At 44.0% G+C, this 21,962-nt stretch overlaps 1 protein-coding gene and 1 long non-coding RNA gene across 3 annotated transcripts in view; both read right to left on the bottom strand.

Moving 5' to 3' along the window:
* si:ch211-191a24.3 (tensin-3) overlaps window positions 1-21,962 on the bottom strand; it is an 86,712-nt gene that overhangs the window by 61,742 nt on the left and 3,008 nt on the right. Inside the window, exons 2-5 of one of the 2 annotated variants that reach the window (XM_041840179.1) lie at window positions 15,538-15,702; window positions 15,314-15,364; window positions 14,937-15,059; window positions 14,222-14,286 (exon numbers count right to left, since the gene is read on the bottom strand). In XM_041840179.1, the coding sequence (XP_041696113.1) occupies window positions 14,222-14,286; window positions 14,937-15,059; window positions 15,314-15,364; window positions 15,538-15,687 (389 nt within the window). In that variant the 5' untranslated portion in view covers window positions 15,688-15,702. Of the gene's footprint in view, window positions 1-14,221; window positions 14,287-14,936; window positions 15,060-15,313; window positions 15,365-15,537; window positions 15,703-21,962 lie in introns of those variants that run through there. The other variant, XM_041840181.1, reaches the window with a different exon arrangement.
* Window positions 1,625-3,520, bottom strand: LOC121533869. The gene is made up of 3 exons (XR_005994515.2): window positions 3,137-3,520; window positions 2,249-2,337; window positions 1,625-2,053 (listed from the first exon to the last, which is right to left on the bottom strand). It is a non-coding gene; the product is annotated as an uncharacterized LOC121533869 (long non-coding RNA).

The raw sequence follows: 21,962 nt of genomic DNA, 5'->3' as shown, positions 1-21,962 counted from the left end.
TTTTATGATGGCAGTTTGCATATACTCCAGAATGTTATGAAGAGTGATCCCTCTTTGCCATGAAAATAAACTTCATCCCAAAAAAACATTTCCACTGCATTTCAGCCCTGCCACAAAAGGACCACCTGACATCATGTCAGTGATTCTCTCGTTAACACAGGTGAAAGTGTTGACGAGGACAAGGCTGGAGATCGCTCTATCATGCTGATTGAGTTAGAATAACAGACTGGAAGCTTTAAAAGGAAGGTGGTGCCTGAAATCATTGTTCTTCCTCTGTTAACCATGGTTACCTGCAAGGAAACACGTGCCGTCATCATTGCTTTGCACAAAAACGGCTTCACAGGCAAGGATATTGCTGCTAGTAAGATTGCACCTAAATCAACCATTTATCGGATCATCAAGAACTTCAGGAAGAGAGAGGTTCAATTGTTGTGAAGAAGGCTTCAGGGCGCCCAAGAAAGTCCAGCAAGCGCCAGGACCGTCTCCTAAAGTTGATTCAGCTGCGGGATCGGGGCACCACCAGTGCAGAGCTTGCTCAGGAATGGCAGCATGCAGGTGTGAGTGCATCTGCACACACAGTGAGGCAAAGACTTTTGGAGGATGGCCTGGTGTCAAGAAGGGCAGCGAGGAAGCCACTTCTCTCCAGGAAAAACATCAGGGACAGACTGATATTTTGCAAAAGGTAAAGGGATTGGACTGCTGAGGACTGGGATAAAGTCATTTTCTCTGATGAATCCCCTTTTCGATTGTTTGGGGCATCCGGAAAACACCTTGTCCGGAGAAGACAAGGTGAGCGCTACCATCAGTCCTGTGTCATGCCAACAGTAAAGCATCCTGAGACCATTCATGTGTGGGGTTTCTTCTCAGCCAAGGGAGTGGGCTCACTCACAATTTTGCCTAAGAACACAGCCATGACTAAAGAATGGTACCAACACATCCTCCGAGAGCAACTTCTCCCAACCATCCAAGAACAGTTTGGTGACGAACAATGCCTTTTCCAGCATGATGGAGCACCTTGCCATAAGGCAAAAGTGAAAACTAAGTGGCTCGGGGAACAAAACATCGACATTTTGTGTCCATGGCCAGGAAACTCCCCAGACCTTAATCCCATTGAGAACTTGTGGTCAATCCTCAAGAGGCGGGTGGACAAACAAAACCCCACAAATTCTGACAAACATTGATTATGCAAGAATGGGCTGCCATCAGTCAGGAAGTGGCCCAGAAGTTAATTGACAGCATGCCAGGGCAGATTGCAGAGGTCTTGAAAAATAAGGGTCAACACTGCAAATATTGACTCTTTGCATAAACTAAATGTAATTGTCAATAAAAGCCTTTCACACTTATGGAATGCTTGTATTTATACTTCAGTATACCATAGTAACATCTGACAAAAATATCTAAAAACACTGAAGCAGCAAACTTTGTGAAGACCAATACTTGTGTCATTCTCAAAACTTTTGACCACGACTGTACATGTATGTAGGGGTAAAGTGACTATGCATAGATAATAAACAGAGTAGCAGTAGCGTATGTGAAGAGTGTGAAGGAATGTGAATGCATGTGTGTGTGGCGTCAATATGCATGTGTGTGTGTTTTGTGTGTGTGTCCGTGTGTGTGTGTTTGTGTTGGAGTGTCAGTGTAGTATGTGTGAGTGTAGTCCAGTGAGCGTACATTGAGCCTGTGCAAGAGAGTCAGTGCAAAATAATATAATAAATAAGAATAAAATAAGGGGGTCAATGTAAATATTCCACGTAGCCACTATAGAGCAGGTGGTGGAATTCAACATCTGTTTTCATTCCACTCTTCTAGACTCAAATATATAACTTGAAACATGTAATAGGGCCATGTATAACATTTGTATTCCAAGGACCAGGAGTAATACAGTGGTAATAAACTAAGTGTAACACAAAAGCTACTTGTACAAAAAGGCTTACCTGCGTTCTCCTCTGGCGACCCTTCTTTGCATGTTTTTGCAAGATTGTGTCCTCTATGTTCTCAAGTAAACCTGAGAGATACACCCTCCTCACAGTCTCATAATAAGTGGCACAAGAACCTGCAATGGATACGAGCACATGGTTCATTTGACGTTGTTTTGGTGGCCACCCTACCGGTGCAGTGCCTTGCTATCGTATGTATAAAGAGCATTAAATATACCATTGATAGTTTCACTCTTTTTCAGTGTTTGAATGAACACCTTGGATAAAATTGAGTACAATATTTAACCATTCTAGGTGAAAAGAAAACATACCTATGATGACATCCGGTGACGTGTCCGTGCTCTGTGACATCTCCCTCATTAAGAATTAGAGAACATATACATTATGCAGGGAGGTACATCTGTGTGTGTAAAAGAGAATGCAAAAGTATTACATTTGTGTAGGTTAATGTTACAACTCAATTCAACAATCTCCAGAATAATCTACTTAACTAGCTACTTAATTGCCTTTGCAAAAAGATATGTCTCACTAGTATGTATGACGCATCAGGGTTTGAACTGGTTTAGTAAGCTAGCTAGCTATTTAGTTAGTTAGCTAGCTAGTGTGTTAGTTTATCACTATTTTATTTATTTTACCTTTATTTAACTAGGCAAGTCAGTTAAGAACAAATTCTTATTTACAATGACGGCCTACACCGGCCAAACTTTATACAGTGCTAATTGTACAAACAAATAAAATGTAACAAAAACCCATGAACAGCTACCAAACAACAACATAGCTAAGCTAAAAGTAGCTAGCTGGTAGGGTGAAATGGTAGGCTAGCTAGCGCCTAGCACTGAGTTAGCTAATGTTAGTGGTTAGCAATTAGCATGCGACTGTTAGATAAGAATTTCATGACAAGGAAACTTATAAAATACATATAATTAGTGTGGTTCATATGTACACATGTAAATACGCTTACTATAGGCCACCCGTTGTATAAAAAAAAATCTAACATTTAAGAGCCAAAACGTTTATAACAGAAATAGCAATCTGCTTAGCTTGGTTATGCTCATATTAATTGGAAAAACTCACTTGTTTTTCACTCAGTCAAAACACTTAAATGATACATCAAAATGACCAGAAAACCCCTCACATTTTAGATAAACATGTTATCTCTAGATTTTGAAAACAAAACCATGCTTATAAATGTTACAAACCTGAAAATCAGATAAATTAGGAGACAAGTAGAGTTGGCTTCTTTTCACTGGGCTTCTCTTCCAACACATGAAGTAGAGTTTTACGTGACGTGCACAGTCTGGAAATTTCCAAAAACTTGTTATTGCATAATTGGTTATTTACTATCCCAGAAATTCCCATATCACGCAAATGTTCCTGGATAAGGGGAAGTGTGCAGGAATCCACACACTTGCATGGGAAATTCCCACCCAAGACCATGCACCTACAATTTCATGGGAAACAGCAGATCCAACTTCACCCAGAAACTCTGCTTTTCATGCAGTGACACACATGCAGTCTAGACCCAGGCCTGCACTGAAGGACACACACACGCATTCAGATTTTTGTATTTTATTTTATTTAACCTTTATTTAACTGATGCAGGTCTGCACTGAGTGGCGCAGCGGTCTAAGGCACTGCGTCTCAGTGCTTGAGGCGTCACTACAGACCCCCTGGTTCGATTCCAGGCTGTATCACAACCGGCCGTGATTGGGAGTCCCATAGGGCGGCGCACAATTGACCCAGCTTCGTCCGGGTTTGGCCGGTGTAGGCTGTCATTGTAAATAAGAATTTGTTCTTAACTGACTTGCCTAGTTAAATAAAGGTAAAATAAAATAAAAACTGAGGGAGACACACACACATTCAGTCTAGACCTAGGTCTGCACTGAGGGAGACACAAACATTCGGACAAGTCTAATCTACAGGACTGTTTCTCTAGCACAGACTGGAATATGTTCCGGGATTCATCCGATGGCATTGAGGAGTTTACAACATCACTGGCTTCATGAATAAGTGATTAGACGACGTCATCCCCACAGTGACCGTAAGTACATATCTCAACCAGAAGCCATGGATTACAGGCAACATCCACAATGAGTTAAAGGCTAGATATGCCGCTTTCAAGGAGCGGGACATGGACACTTCTAAGAAATCCCACTATGCCCTCTGACGAACCGTCAAACAGGCAAGCGTCAATACAGGACTAAGACTGATCCTACTACACTGGCGCTGACGCTCGTCGGATGTGGCAGGGCTTGCAAACTATCACGTATTACAAAGGGAAAACCAGCGAGCTGCCCAGTGACGCAAGCCTACCAGACGAGCTAAATGCCTTCGATGCTCGCTTCGAGGCTAGCAACACTGAACCATGCATGACAGCACCAGCTGTTCCGGACAACTGTGTGATCACGCTCTCCATAGCCGATGTGAGTAAGACCTTTAAACAGGTTAACATCCACAAGGCCGCAGGGCCAGATGGATTACCAGGACACATACTCAGAGCATGTGCTGACCAGCTGGCAAGTGTCTTCACTGACATTTTCAACCTCTCCCTGACCGAGTCTGTAATACCTACATGTTTCAAGCAGATCACCATAGTCACTGTGCTCAAGAACGCCAAGGTAACCTGTCTAAATGACTATCGCCCTGTAGCACTCACATCTGTAGCCATGAAATGCTTTGAGGGGCTGGTCATGGCTCACATCAACACCATCATCCCAGACACCCAGGACAAACTCCAATTTGCATACCACTCCAACAGATCCACAGATGAAACGATCTCTAGTGCACTCCACACTACCCTTTCCCACCTGGACAAAAGGAACACCTATGTGAGAATGCTGTTCATTGACTACAGCTCGGAGTTCAACACAATAGTGCCCTCCAAGTTCATCACTATGCTAAACACCCTGGGACTGAACACCACCCTCTGCAACTGGATCCTGGACTTCCTAACAGGCTGCCCCCAGGTGGTGAGGGTTGGCAACAACACATCCGCCACGCTGACCCTCAACACGGAGGCCCCTCGGGGTGTGTGCTTAGTCCCCTCCTGTACTCCCTGTTCACCCACAACTGCGTGGCCGCGCATGACTCCAACACCATCATTAAGTTTGCAGACGACATGACAGTGGTAGGACTGATCACCGACGGCAATGAGACATCCTATAGGGAGGAGGTCAGAGACCAAATCGCTACCCTGACTATTTGCATTGACCCACTTTTTATTTGCACTGACTCTCTTGCACCGGCTCTATGCACAATCACTGGACTCTACCCACACAATCACACATACTACACATACGCTCCCACACGAAAAACACACGCATATTAATGCCACACACAAACACTCAAACATAGACACACTTTCACATTCTTTCACACTCTTCACATACGCTGTTGCTACTCTGTTTATTATATATCCTGATTGCCTAGTCACTTTTACCCCTATCTACATGTACATATTACCTCAACTACCTCGTACACCTGCACATTGACTCGGTACCGGTACTCCTTGTATATTTTACATTTTAGTCATTTTAGCAGACGCTCTTATCCAGAGCGACTTACAGGAGCAATTAGGGTTAAGTGCCTTGCTCAAGGGCACATTGACAGATTTTTCACCTAGTCGGCTCGGGGATTAGAACCAGAGACCTTTCGGTTACTGGCACAACGCTCTTAACCACTAAGCTACCTGCCTTGATATTGTTATTTTATTGTGTTAATTTTTCCTTTTTGCTTTCTTAGTTTTTAACTCTGCATTGTTGGGAAAGTGCTGGTAAGTAAGCATTTCATGGTAAAGTCTACATCTGTTGTATAACATTTGATTTGATTTGTCTGCACTGAGACAAACACACACAAAAACACACACATACAGACAGAACTTCACTTAGAGAGAGACAGACACACATTCAGACACCACAGCTATGAACCAATACACTCCTTTACTGTAATATAGACACCATACTGCGCTCCTTTCTCTAGTCTAGCTACAGTGTGGGAAAAAAGTATTTGATCCCCTGCTGATTTTGTACGTTTGCTCACTGACAAAGAAATGATTAGTCTATCATTTTAATGCTAGGTTTATTTGAACAGTGAGAGACAGAATAACAACCAAAAAATCCAGAAAAACGCATGTCAAAAATGTTATAAATTGATTTGCATTTTAATGAGGGAAATAAGTATTTGACCCCCTCTCAATCAGAAAGATGTCTGTCTCCCAGGTGTCTTTTATACAGGTAACGAGCTGAGATTAGGAGCACACTCTTAAAGGGAATGCTCCTAATCTCAGCTTGTTCCCTGTATAAAAGACACCTGTCCACAGAAGCAATCAATCAATCAGATTCCAAACTCTCCACCATGGCCAAGACCAAAGAGCTCTCCAAGGATGTCAGTGACAAGATTGTAGACCTACACAAGGCTGGAATGGGCTACAAGACCATCGCCAAGCAGCTTGGTGAGAAGGTGACAACAGTTGGTGCGATTATTCGCAAATGGAAGAAACACAAAAGAACTGTCAATGTCCCTCGGCCTGGGGCTCCATGCAAGATCTCACCTCGTGGAGTTGCAATGATCATGAGAACGGTGAGGAATCAGCCCAGAACTACACAGGAGGATCTTGTCAATGATCTCAAGGCAGCTGGGACCATAGTCACCAAGAAAACAATTGGTAACACACTACGCCGTGAAGGACTGAAATCCTGCAGCGCCCGCAAGGTCCCCCTGCTCAAGAAAGCACATATACAGGCCCGTCTGAAGTTTGCCAATGAACATCTGAATGATTTAGAGGAGACCTGGGTGAAAGTGTTGTGGTCAGATGAGACCAAAATCGAGCTCTTTGGCATCAACTCAACTCGCCGTGTTTGGAGGAGGAGGAATGCTGCCTATGACCCCAAGAACACCATCCCCACCGTCAAACATCGAGGTGGAAACATTATGCTTTGGGGTGTTTTTCTGCTAAGGGGACAGGACAACTTCACCACATCAAAGGGACGATGGACGGGCCATGTACCGTCAAATCTTGGGTGAGAACCTCCTTCCCTCAGCCAGGGCATTGAAAATGGGTCGTGGATGGGTATTCCAGCATGACAATGACCCAAAACACACGGCCAAGGCAACAAAGGAGTGGCTCAAGAAGAAGCACATTAAGGTCCTGGAGTGGCCTAGCCAGTCTCCAGACCTTAATCCCATAGAAAATCTGTGGAGGGAGCTGAAGGTTCGAGTTGCCAAACGTCAGCCTCGAAACCTTAACGACTTGGAGAAGATCTGCAAAGAGGAGTGGGACAAAATCCCTCCTGAGATGTGTGTAAACCTGGTGGCCAACTACAATAAACGTCTGACCTCTGTGATTGCCAACAAGGGTTTTGCCACCAAGTAGTAAGTAATGTTTTGCAGAGGGGTCAAATACTTATTTCCCTCATTAAAATGCAAATCAATTTATAACGTTTTTGACATGCGTTTTTCTGGATTTTTTGGTTGTTATTCTGTCTCTCACTGTTCAAATAAACCTACCATTAAAATGATAGACTGATCATGTCTTTGTCAGTGGGCAAACGTACAAAATCAGCAGGGGATCAAATACTTAATTCCCTCACTGTATATCCATACACACACACACACACACTGGGGTAGAGATAGGGAAGCTGACACAGTGTCAGGAGGAATGGAACAATGTTATCAGCATTAAACAATCACTACAGAGAGTCAGCTGACAACCACGGGGGAGCACACACACACCTACACAAACACACACACACAAAAACACACACACTCACTCACAAACACACACTCACTCCCTTTCCTGCAAGTTTTCTTCCAACCCTGTGTGACCCTTCCCATGATCTCTCAGTGACATTACTGACACTCTAAAGTGAACTCTGGGCTGAGGAGGACACACAGCTGATTCAACTAATTGCATTCTAAACTGAAAATCATGATTAGTTCATTATTGGAGTCAGGTGTGTTAGCTGGGGCTTTGGCAAAAGTGTGACACCAATCAGGCCCCTGAGGACTGGAGTTGCCCATCCCTGATGTAGGGAATAGGGTGCCATTTGGGACACATATATTAAAGTCAACTCTGGTCCTAGGAGGACACACAGCCTCACATATCTCTCAGAGGACAGGATCACAAATGGAAGGCAACTCAGAGGATATTCTGTAGAGATGTATTAGATAATGAAAGGAAGTATTGCACAACAATATTTCATCACAGCAAAAAATTGTCTGTTGATAATGAACTAAAGATTCCAAAGATTAATGGTTTGAAGGGCTTTTGTGGAAGCCATGAGTTGTGCTTGTTTTATCAGCCACCAGTGCCCTGTCTCTGTGTCTCTGATGTAAGTAAGTGTTTGTTGTTGTTCTGTCTGCTGGTGACAAATCCAATTTCCTCTTGTGGGATTTATAAAGTGTATTTAATATTATACGATAGCTACAGTGCCTTCAGAAAGTTTTCAAACCCCTTTACTTTTTCCACATTTTGTTGTGTTACAGGATGAATTAAAAATTGATTAAATGTAGATGTATTTTGTTACTGGTCTACACACAATAACCCATAATGTCAAAGTGGAATGATGTTTTTCGAAAATGTTACAAATTACTTAAAAACGGAAAGCTGAAATGTTTAAGTCAATAAGTACTCAACACCTTTGTTATGGCAAGCATAAATAAGTTCAGGAGTAAAATTCTGCTTAACAAGTCACATAATAAGTTGCATGGGCTCACTTTGTGTGCAATAATAGTGTTTAACATGATTTTGAATGACTACCTCATCTCTGTACCCCACACATACAATTAACTCTAAGATCCCTCAGTTGATCGAGCAGTGAATTTCGAACACAGATTCAACCACAAAAACCAGAGAGGTTTTTGAATGCCTCGCAAAGAAGGGTACCTATTGGTAGATGGGTTGGAAAAAAAAGCAGACATTGAATATCCCTTTGAGCATAGTGAAGTTATTAATTAAAGTCAGAAGTTTACATAAACTTAGGTTGGAGTCATTAAAACTAGTTTTTCAAACACTCCACACATTTCTTATTAACAAACTATAGTTTTGGCAAGTCGGTTAGGACATCTACTTTGTGCATGACACAAGTAATTTTTCCAACAATTGTTTACAGACAAATTATTTCACTTATAATTCACTGTATCACAATTCCAATGGGTCAGAAGTTTACATACACTAAGTTGACTGTGCCTTTAAACAGCTTGGAAAATTCCAGAAAATGATGTCATGGCTTTAGAAGCTTCTGATAGGCTAATTGACATCGTTTGAGTCAATTGGAGGTGTACCTGTGGATGTATTTCAAGGCCTACCTTCAAACTCAGTGCCTCTTTGCTTGACATCATGGGAAAATCCAAAGAAATCAGCCAAGACCTCAGAAAAAATATTGTAGACCTCCACAAGTCTGGTTCATCCTTGGGAGCAATTTCCGAACACCTGAAGGTACAACGTTAATCTGTACAACCAATAGTACGCAAGTATAAACACCATGGGACCACGCAGCCGTCATATCGCTCAGGAAGGAGACGTGTTCTGTCTCTTAGAGATGAACGTACTTTGGTGTGAAAAGTGCAAATCAATCCCAGAAAAACAGCAAAGGACCTTGTGAAGATGCTGGAGGAAACCGGTACAAAAGTATCTATATCCACAGTAAAACGAGTCCTATATCGACATAACCTGAAAGGCCGCTCAGCAAGGAAGAAGCCACTGCTCCAAAACCGCCATAAAAAAGCCAGACTACGGTTTGCATCTGCACATGGGGACAAAGATCGTACTTTTTGGAGAAATGTCCTCTGGTCTGATAAAAACAAAAATAGAACTGTTTGGCCATAATGACCATCGTTATGTTTGGAGGAAAAGGGGGGTGGCTTGCAAGCCGAAGAACATCATCCCAACCGTGAAGCACGGGGGTGGCAGCATCATGCTGTGGGGGTGCTTTGCTGCAGGAGGGACTGGTGCACTTCACAAAATAGATGGCATCATGAGGAAGGAAAAGTATGTGGATATATTGAAGCAACATCTCAAGACATCAGTCAGGAAGTTAAAGCTTGGTCGCAAATTGGTCTTCCAAATGGACAATAACCCCAAGCATACTTCCAAAGTTGTGGCAAAATGGCTTAAGGACAACAAAGTCAAGGTATTGGAGTGGCCATCACAAAGCCCTGACCTCAATCCTATAGAACATTTGTGGGAAGAACTGAAAAAGTTTGTGCGAGCAAGGAGGCCTACAAACCTGACTCAGTTACACCAGCTCAGTCAGGAGGAATGGGCCAAAATTCACCCAACTTATTGTGGGAAGCTTGTGGAAGGCTACCCGAAACATTTGACCCAAGTTAAACAATTTAAAGGCAATGCTACCAAATACTAATTGAGTGTATGTATACTTCTGACCCACTGGGAATGTGATGAAAGAAATAAAAGCTTAAATAAATAATTCTCTCTACTATTATTCTGACATTTCACATTCTTAAAATAAAGTGGTGATCCTAACTGACCAAAGACAGGGAATTTTTACTAGGATTAAATGTCAGGAATTGTGAAAAACTGAGTTTAAATGTATTTGGCTAAGGTGTATGTAAACTTCCGACTTCAACTGTACACTTTGGATGGTGTCTCAATACACCAAGTCACTACAAAGATACAGGCGTCCTTCCTAACTCAGTTGCCGGAGAGGAAGGAAACCGCTCAGGGATTTCACCATGAGGCCAATGGCGACATTAAAACAGTTACAGAGTTTAATGGCCGTGATAGGAGAAAACTGAGGATGGATCAACAACATTGTAGATATTCCACAATACTAACCTAATTGACAAACTGAAAAGAAGGAAATATGTATACATCTTGTTTGCAATAAGGCACTAAAGTAAAACTGCAAAAAATGTGGCAAAGAAATTAACTTGTTCAACACAACACATCACTGAGTACCACTTAATATTTTCAAGCATGGTGGTGGCTGCATCATGTTATGGATATGCTTGTCATCGGCAAAGACTAGGGAGTATTTTTAGGATAAAAAGAAACGGAATAGAGCTAAGGACACACAAAATCTTAGTGGAAAACCTGTTTCAGTCTGCTTTCAAACAGACACTGGGAGACAAATTCACCTTTCAGCAGGATAATAATCTAAAACAGAAGTCCAAATATACACTGGAGTTGCTTACTAAGACGACGTTGAATGTTCCTGAGTGGCCTAGGTAAAGTTTGGACTTAAATCGGCTTGAAAATCTATGGCAAGACTTGAAAATATCTGTCTAACAATGATCAACAACCAACTTGACAGAGCTTGAATAACTTTTAAAAGAATAATGTGCTAATATTGTACAATCCAGGTGTACAAAGCTCTTAGAGACGTACCCAGAAATATTTACAGCTGTAATCGCTGCAAAAAGTGATTCTAACATGTATTGATTTAGGGGTGTGAATACTTATGTCAATTATATATTTCTATATTTCATTTAAAATAAATGTGCTAACATTTCTAAAAACGTGTTCACTTTATCATTATGGGATATTGTGTGTAGATGGGTGAGAAAACAATCAATTTAATAAATTTTGAATTCAGGCTGTAACACAACAAAATATGGAATAAGTCAAGGGGTATGAATATTTATGAAGGCGCTGTACATACATGTTATGTAGGCATCTATCTACAGCCCTCAAACTCAACTCTGGACCTCGAAGCCAATTCCACAGCGCTTTTTTATTGTTGCCCTTCAATCAGGGACTGATTTAGACCTGGGAAACCAGGTGTGTGCAATTAATTATCAGGTAGAACAGAAAACCAGCAGGCTCCGGCCCTTGTAGGGTAAGAGTTGAATGCGCCTGATCTACAGTATATTCTATATGTATGTAGGCATCTATATTCCCACCACTTGACAAGATGGCGCCGACAGACACGGTCGCCCTGTTTCTAGCTCCTAGCCAACTTGGCAGTATTTTGTTTTTGTTGTTGTTGTGGTTATTTCTTACATTATTTGCTCAGAACGTTTCTAGTACTATTACCTACAGCCAAAGATAACTTTGGGACATTAGATTGGCAGTCACTCACCAGAAATTCGACCAGAAATTCGACTTCCCGGACCTGGATCCATTGTTTGAACTGCCCGAGGCAGCCCCATTCATACTCCAAAACGGAGTGGGGTCCTAGTCACACTCAGGAGGCGTATCTCATGATTAACAACTCATGGTGTGATTGTGGTAACGTACAGGAACTCAAGTCCTTTTGTTCTCCCAATCTGGAATACCTCACCATCAAATGCCGACCGCATTACCTCCCGAGATAATTTTCTTTGGTTATTGTCACTGCTCTGTACATTCCCCCACAAGCCAACACAGCGACGACTGCTCTTAAGCAAATACACTTCACTGCGCAAACTGGAAACCGCATATCCTGAGGCTATATTTATTGTAGCTGGGGACATTAATAAAGGAAATCTGAGAGAAAACACTCCCAAAATTATATCAACACATTATTTCAACCATGGGACCACCACATTACATGTTGAGTTTATATTTTTGTTCAGTATATTTATATACAGTATCTACTGCTGAACTACATTTTGATTATTGTGTGCTTGTTTGACATTTACTGCACTGATTGATAGGAACTAGGAACATAAGCATTTCACTGCACCCGCCATAACACCTGCTAAACTGTGTACGTGACCAATAAAATCTGATTTGATTTGGTTCTATATGGGTTAAGTTAACCCCTCCACTTTACACAGGTAAACCCTGGCAACATGATCCCTGCCCAAAATCTAAACACTGGTTGGTAACAGTATACATTTCAAAGTCTCTGTAATCAACTTTTCTGCCCTTTGTCTCGTACTGACTGAATGACTGTCCATCAGGGCCCGTATTCATACAGTGTCTCAGAGTAGGAGTACTGAACTAGGTTCAGGCCCCCTGTCCATTCCTTATATTCTACAAGGCGAAACTGATCCTGGACCATCATTCCTACTCTGAGACGCTTTATGAATACAGACCCTGATCCTTTTCAACCTATTATACAGTATAACTGTGTCGCTGGTTTTCTTTCATATGAAACATTACATTAGAAACAATACAAGCCATGTTTGTACTAAACACTCCTCTATCTGCATTCCTGAGGAGAGGTGGATACTGTACAGATGTAGGATCTTAATTTGATCACCCTGTTGCAAGATACATTTCCTGCAATGCACAACTTGTAGTGTATTTGAGGTGTAAAAAGGCTTCTAAAGTTTGTAATTTCCACTTTGAAATTTCAGACTTGATTTTTCCTTACAAAAAATGTATCAACCCCTACAAAAATGTCAGTTTATTATAATCCACATAATAATTCACATTTCCTGTTGCTGCAGGATTATTTTCCTGCTGTAGCAAACTGGCTCAAATTAAGATCCTACATCTGTAGCTTTAGTATAGTATAGTTTTAGTATACAGTTTTAGTTGAGCTTTTACTGTAGCTTTAGCACTGTACTTTACCCTACATTCATAGCTTCTCTTTCCTTTGAGGATTTGGATAGCTAGATGGGTAATCAATCATGTTTACTTGGGAAACTGATCCTGATAATCATACAAAGCTATCTTATTCTGTTCTGATTTGTAGGCTTATCCAGGACACTGTCTTTGTTCAAAGAGGAGACAAATACAAGATAAGCCAGTAATGTTGGAGGTTAGCACTTTTCAGACTGGGCTAGAAAGAAATGTGCCAAACTAGTCAGGCCATAGCCTCTTCGCTCCGGGAGATCTGTACACATTAGGCTCCCGTTGCTGAAGGCTATATCCCGTATGCCGAAAACATATTTAGCAGCCCTCTGGTTTACCTATTTCCGAGAAACTTTATCAGTCACAGAAGGCAAATATATGCCTTACCAGTCAGTACAGGTTATACAATGTGTGAACTATGATAAAATTTTCTGAAGCTCACTTCCTAGTCCCCATACTCCGTAGTAGTTGCCACACGAGATTACCACTTGATACCAGATGGCAACGCACCTTTAGAGAGATACGGAGTAAATTCGGTAAACTTGTGAAAAGTTTAATATAAAAGTATATTTTCACACATGTTATAACCCATAATGACTGGTAAAGTATTCCGGATTATAGATTTGCCTTCGGTGACGGGAAAAGTTTATCAGAAATAGGTAAACTAGAGGGCTGGTAGATGTTAACCGGGCTTTAGAAATAGCGGACTACTAGCCTGGCTGGCCAGTGCCCATAATCCTTACATTCCCATCCCTGAAGTTAAGGCTAGCTTCCCCTGGATAAGTTTCAGTAAAAGTGATATTGTTAGCATCAGTGTTACCTGGTTGATATGCTGCTGAAGTGGATGTAGGAGGCCACCATCACCCCGACTCTGCCTTGACCACCCTGTAGGGGCCGGAGCCAAGACACAGGTCAGGAGGTCAAAAGAAGAGCAAGGAGAGGTAGAAATGTTGGGAGTGTCTAATAAGCCTGTGTGTGTGTGTGTGTGTGTGTGTGTGTGTGTGTGTGTGTGTGTGTGTGTGTGTGTGTGTGTGTGTGTGTGTGTGTGTGCGTACGTGTACATGTTTTACTATACTTGGGAGTACCAGAAGTCCTCACAAGAATAGTAAACAAACAGAAATTCAGAGAAGTGAGCACATTTTGCCGGTCCGCACTTGTAAATACTGTATTTTAGGCTTAGGGGTTAGGGTTAGGTTTATGAGTTAGGGTTAGGTTTAGGTTTAGGTTTAACGTTAGGGTTGGGGTTAAGGTTAGAGTTAGGGTTAGGGTAAGGGTTAGGGGTTAGGGCTAGGGTTAGGGTTAGGGTTAGGGTTAGGGTAAGGGTTAGGGGTTAGGGCTAGGGTTAGGGTTTGTAGATAGTTAGTTGAAATATTACTGATAGTCTGTAGAGCATCTACAGATAGACTAGCCAAATAAAGGGTGACCATGGTAATAATAATATGTGTGTTTACTTTTTCTTTGTGTGTGTGTGTGTATGTGTGTGTGTGTGTGTGTGTGTGTGTGTGTGTGTGTGTGTGTGTGTATGTGATTCCTACCCGGCAGTGCATGACCAGAACATGCTGTGTGTGTGAGTGGAGCCAATTTTCCATGGTCTTACACACACCACACATCTGTTCCATGGACGGGGCCAGCAGGTCTAGCCAGCCCGTGTCCAACACCTGAGACAACACACACACACACACACACACACACACATACATACACGCACACACATACACACACACACACACACACACACACACGCACACACATACACACACACACACACACACACGCACACACACACACAGTAACCTTGATTAATAACCTTTCTTGAGATCTGAAGGCTTGTGTTAGCTCCCCAAGCTAGGCTTTAGCTCAGTGGTCTTGAGTAGTACACACAGAGAGGCAATAGCTACAGTATTAATTTCACCTTGGGGTTCATCTGGGTCAGGCTTTCATTCTTCTCTGAGAGGTTGATCACCTAGGGAAATAAAACACACATTTTAGACCATTTTTTCTGTCGCTCATTAACTACGGATGGAGGGAAGAGGGAGAAGAGGAAGATGAGGAAGACAGTGATGAGGATGGAGGTATAGATCAGTTATGAGGCAGACTCTACCACTTTTAGTGCACTACAGCCCCTCCATTCCTCACCATGTAGTTGTGGCCATGTTTGGATTTGAGCATCTGTGTGATCTCACGCAGGTTCTGGAGGTAGGTCTGGTCTGGGCATGCGTGAGGTAAGGATACGGTGATGATGCGCTCCGTGATGTAGTCCAGGTTAATTCTGTATCCCTCCTCCATGACTGGGATATTAGACTGGTGAGAGGGAGAGAGTGATTTGTGATTGTTTATTTCACCTGCTTTGGCAATGTAAACATATGTTTCCCATGCTAATAAAGTGCCTTTGGATATGGAATTGAATTGAGTGAGACAGAGACAGACACACACAGAGAGCGAGAGAGAGAGAGAGAGAGAGAGAGAGAGAGAGAGAGAGAGAGAGACAGAGAGAGAGAGAGAGAGAGAGAGAGAGAGAGAGAGAGAGAGAGAGAGAGAGAGAGAGAGAGAGAGAGAGAGAGAGAGAGAGAGAGTGGGTGGGCGGGTGGGTGGGTGGGGGTAGAGAAATGGGGGAGGGAAAGGGGTAGAGAGAGAGAGAGAGAGAGAGAGAGAGAGAGAGAGAGAGAGAGAGAGAGAGAGAGAGAGAGAGAGAGAGAGAGAGAGAGAGAGAGAGAGAGAGAGAGAGATGGGGTGGGCGGGTGGGTGGGTGGGGTAGAGAAATGGGGGAGGGAAAGGGGTAGAGAGAGAGAGAGAGAGAGAGAGAGAGAGAGAGAGAGAGAGAGAGAGAGAGAGAGAGAGAGTTACACATACACACACTCTTATTTCTGTAAAACTACACAGATAGAATAATAGGGGGTTAAACATACAGACCACTACCACTCACTGGGCCGCACCTACGTGGCAGGTTGGCACATCAGTTACACACAGACTCACCTACGTGGCGGGAGTGTTCAGTTTCAGTTTGACTCAGCAGACCTTTACTACATTTACATTTACATTTACGTCATTTAGCAGACGCTCTTATCCAGAGCGACTTACAAATTGGTGCATTCACCTTATAGCCAGTGGGATAACCACTTTACAATATTATTATTATTATAATTTTTTCTTTCTTTGGGGTGGGGTAAGGGGGGGTAGAAGGATTACTTTATCCTATCCCAGGTATTCCTTAAAGAGGTGGGGTTTCAGGTGTCTCCGGAAGGTGGTGAGTGACTCCGCTGTCCTAGCGTCGTGAGGGAGCTTGTTCCACCATTGGGGTGCCAGAGCAGCGAACAGTTTTGACTGGGCTGAGCGGGAACTGTGCTTCCGCAGAGGTAGGGGCCAGCAGGCCAGAGGGGGATGAAAGCAATGCCCTCGTTGCCCTCGTAGTGCCCTCGTTGCCCTCGTTTGGGTGTACTACACACAGGACTGAGGTTTGAGACATTATGCCCTCAGAAACTCAATGCTAACGGGAAGTCATTTTTTGCCAACACAGCGATACATATTTAGGATATTAATTTGATCACCCTGTTGCAGGATAACTTTCCTTGTAGTTCCTTGTAGTGTTTTTGAGGTTTAAAAAGGCTTCTGAAATTTGACATTTCCACTTTGAGATTCCAGACTTGATTTTCCCTTTACGAAAAATGCATCAACCCCTAAAGAAAATCCAATAATTATAATCCACATAATAATTCACATTTCCTGTTGCAGCAGGATTATTTTCCTGCTGTAGCACACTGGCTCAAATTCAGATCCTACATCTGTATGTGATTTCACATTCAGTCATGCGTTTTAGCTAATTCTTTAGTCCTAAATCCTATGACGGGAAGTGATGCTCGATGACTGTGGAATTGGGAGTTTACAAATGAACAGATTAGAGTTAATGTAACAACTTAGTCATAACCCCTCAATAACCTCTCACTCTCTCTCACTCATTCACTCATTCACTCTTTCAATCATTCATACCTGTGGCGTACTGCATTAACATCGAACAGCCCCCGTGATATGCAACTTTTCAGGGAAGTCAGGAACCAATATACACAATCAGTTAGGAAAGCAAAGGCTAGCTTTTTCAAACAGAAATGTGCATCCTGTAGCACTAACTCCAAAAAGTTTTGGGACACTATAAAGTCCATGGAGAATAAGAGCACCTCCTCCCAACTGCCCACTGCACTGAGGCTAGGAAACACTGTCACCACCGATAAATCTACAATAATCGTGTCACGATCGTCTGAAGGAGGAGACCAATGCGCAGCGTTGCGAGTGAACATGATGACTTTAATAATCAAAGCACGTAACTACAAAACAAAATGACGAAACGTGAAGTCCAACAGTACATAGACTAAACAGGAACACGGAAACAATAACCCACCAAAACAAAGGTGAAAACTGACAGTTTAAATATGGCTCCCAATCAGAGATAACGAGCCGACAGCTGACACTCGTTACCTCCGATTGGGAGTCATTGACTACAACATACAACCACCTAGAAAAACAACCCACAGACCTGCAAACATAGAAATACACCCGACAGAACTACCAACATAGAAAAACACCCAAATCCCCAACAAAACAACATACACTCTAGCTCACATACAAAAGTCCTAGAGCCAGAGTGTCACAGTACCCCCTAAAGGTGCGAACTCCGGGCGCACCAACATCAGGACTAGGGGAGGGTCTGGGTGGGCGTCTGTCCACGGTGGCGGCTCTGGCCCCGGTCGTGATCCCCACCCCACCACAGTCACAACCTGCTTCGGTAGCCTCCTCCCAATGACCACCCTCCAACTAACCCCACCTGGACTAAGGGGCAACACCGGACTAAGGGGCAGCATCGGCCTAAGGGGCAGCACCGGGATAAGGGGCAGCACCGGTATAAGGGGCAGCACCGGAACAAGGGGCAGCACCGGGCTAAGGGGCAGCACCGGACTACGGGGCAGTACCGGACTAAGGGGCAGCACCGGGCTAAGGGGCAGCACCGGGCTAAGGGGCAGTACCAGGCTAAGGGACAGCACCAGGATAAGGGACAGCACCAGGATAAGGAGCAACACCGAGCTAAGGGGCAGCACCTGACTAAATGGCGGATCCTGGCTGGCTGGCTCTGGCGGATCCTGGCTGGCTGGCGGATCCTGGCTGGACGGCTCTGGCGGATCCCGGCTGGACGGCTCTGGCGGATCCTGGCTGGACGGCTCATGGCTGGCTGACGGATCTGGCTGCTCATGGCTGACTGACGGATCTGGCTGCTCATGGCTGGCTGACGGATCTGGCTGCTCATGGCTGGCTGACGGATCTGGCTGCTCATGGCTGGCTGACGGATCTGGCTGCTCATGGCTGGCTGACGGATCTGGCTGCTCATGGCTGGCTGACGGATCTGGCTGCTCATGGCTGGCTGACGGATCTGGCTGCTCATGGCTGGCTGACGGATCTGGCTGCTCATGGCCGACTGACGGATCTGGCTGATCCTGTCTGGCGGAAGGCTCTGGCTGATCCTGTCTGGCAGAAGGCTCTGGCTGATCCTGTCTGGCAGAAGGCTCTGGCTGATCCTGTCTGGCAGAAGGCTCTGGCTGATCCTGTCTGGCGGAAGGCTCTGGCTGATCCTGTCTGACGGAAGGCTCTAGCGGCTCCGGTCTGGCGGACGGCTCTGATGGCTCATGGCAGACGGGCGGCTTTGCAGGCTTAGGGCAGACGGGCAGTTCAGGCCCCGTTGGGCAGATGGCAGACTCTGGCCGTCTGAGGCGCATCGTAGTCCAGGTGGGGTTAGTTGGAGGGTGGTCATTGGGAGGAGGCTACCGAAGCAGGTTGTGACTGTGGTGGGGTGGGGATCACGACCGGGGCCAGAGCCGCCACCGTGGACAGACGCCCACCCAGACCCTCCCCTAGTCCTGATATTGGTGCGCCCGGAGTTCGCACCTTTAGGGGGGGGTACTGTGACACTCTGGCTCCATGGACTTTGATATTTGAGCCAGGGTTGTTCATTGTCATTGGTTTGGGTGTATTTCATTTGGTGGTGTTGGGGATGGGTGAGTTTCATTTTGTTTGTGTCTAGTGGTGATTGGTCTATGACTCCCAATCGGAGGTAACGAGTGTCAGCTGTCGGCTCGTTATCTCTGATTGGGAGCCATATATATTCTGTGTGTTTTCTCCTTTGTTTTGTGGGTTATTGTTCCAGTGTTGTATGTTCTGTCGGTGTCACAGAGGACTTCACGTATCGTCATTTGTTGTTTTTTCGTGGTTGCTTTAATTAAATAAAGTCATCATGTTCACTCCACGCGCTGCGTATTGGTCCGCTCCTTCAGACGATCGTGACAGATCGAGAATTTCAACAAGCATTTTGCTACGGCTGGTCATGCTTTCTACCCCGGCCACCAGCTCTGCACCCTCCGCTGCAACTTGCCCATGCCCCCCCCCCCCCCGCTTCTCCTTTACACAAATTCAGACAGCTGATGTTCTGAAAGAGCTGAAAAATCAGCTGGGCTAGACAATCTGGACCCTTTCTTTCTAAAATTAGCTGCCGAAATTGTCGCAACCCCTATTACTAGCCTGTTCAACCTCTCTTTCGTAACGTCTGAGATCCCCAGAGATTGGAAAGCTGCCGCGGTCATCCCCCTCTTCAAAGAGGGTGACACTCTAGATCCAAACTGTTACAGACCTATATCCATCCTGCCCTGCCTTTCGAACGTTTTTGAAAGCCAAGTTAACAAACAGATCACCGACCTTTTCGAATCCCACCGTACCTTCCCCGCTATGCAATTCGGTTTCCGAGCTGGTCATGGGTGCACCTCAGCCACGCTCAAGGTCCTAAACAATATTATAACCGCGATCGATAAAAGACAGTACTGCGCAGACGTCTTCATCGACCTGGCCAAGGCTTTCGACTCTGTCAACCACTGCATTCTTATTGGCAGACTAAATAGCCTTGGTTTCTCAAATGACTGCCTCGCCTGGTTCACCAACTACTTCTCAGATAGAGTTCAATGTGTCAAATCGGAGGGCACTCCTTCTGTAGCCTCCAACTGCTCTTAAACACTAGTAAAACTAAATGCATGCTCTTCAACCGAACGCTGCTTGCACCCGCCCACCCGACTAGAATCACTACTCTCGGCGGGTCTGACCTAGAGTATGTGGACAACTACAAATACCTAGGTGTCTGGTTAGACTGTAAACTCTCCTTCCAGACTCACATTAAGCATCTCCAATCAAAAGTTAGATCTAGAATCGGCTTCCTATTTCGCAACAAAGCCTCCTTCACTCATGCTGCCAAACATGCCCTTGTAAAACTGATTATCCTACCGATCCTTGACTTCGGCGATGTCATTTACAAGATAGCCTCCAACACTCTACTCAGCAAATTTGATGTAGTATATCACAGTGCCATCCGTTTTGTCACCAAAGCCCCATATACTACCCACCATTGTGACCTGTACGCTCTTGTTGGCTGGCCCTCACTACATATTCGTCGCCAAACCCACTGGCTCCAGATCATCTATAAATCACTGCTAGGCAAATCCCTGTCTTATCTTAGCTCACTGGTCACCATAGCAACACCCACCCGTAGTCTGCGCTCCAGCAGGTATATCTCACTGGTCATCCCCAAAGCCAACACCTCCTTTGGCCGCCATTCCTTCCAGTTCTCTGCTGCCAATGACTGGAACGAACAGCAAAAATCTCTGAAGCTGGAGACTCTTATCTCCCTCACTAACTTTAGGCGTCAGTTGTCAGAGCAGCTTACCGATCACTGCACCTGTACACAGCCCATCTGTAATTAGCCCATCCAACTACCTCATCCCCATATTGTTATTTATTTTACTAATTTGCACCCCAGTATCTCTATTTGCACATCATCTTTTGCACATCTATCATTCCAGTGTTAATACGAAATTGTAACTATTTTGCACTATGGCCTATTTATTGCCTTACCTCCATAATTTACTACATTCGCACACACTGTATGTAGATTTTCTGTTGTATTTTTTACTTTATGTTTTGTTTACCCCACATGTAACTCTGTGTTGTTTTTATCACACTGCTTTGCTTTTTCTTGGCCAGGTCGCAGTTGCAAATGAGAACTTGTTCTCAACTGGCTTACCTGGTTAAATAAAGGTGAAATAAAATAAAAACAAAAATACCATGCATACATGCACACACACACACCCACACACAGACAGACACAAACACCTCCAGTCAGTCGAGGCAGAAGTGGATGAGGCTGTGTCTGGAAGGATGATGATGTCTGCCGAGTGCCCAAAACATGGATGAAGTCATCCAGACACTCCTGTACCTACTCACTCTCTGAAGTGACTCACATTAGATACTGCAGTCCATGCTAATTCTTCCTCAAAAAAACTAGCAATAGTTTCAAATCTGAAAATGGTTTATTGGTCTTTATCTTAATATGTCTGAACATATTTCTAATTGTTTGACCTGAGAATATGTCAGATGCAAAAGTTGTAAAAGTGAGAGTGATTAGAGTTGAAATAAGAAAGTGTGTTTAGAGTAACTGTGCTTTGCTGTGGGCAGTCTAATTTCTTCCCTCCCACACCTCTCTC

The sequence above is a fragment of the Coregonus clupeaformis genome, chromosome 20 (assembly GCF_020615455.1).
Source record: "Coregonus clupeaformis isolate EN_2021a chromosome 20, ASM2061545v1, whole genome shotgun sequence".
Classification (NCBI taxonomy): Eukaryota; Metazoa; Chordata; class Actinopteri; order Salmoniformes; family Salmonidae; genus Coregonus; species Coregonus clupeaformis.
This window is presented reverse-complemented; position numbering and strand designations above follow the sequence as displayed.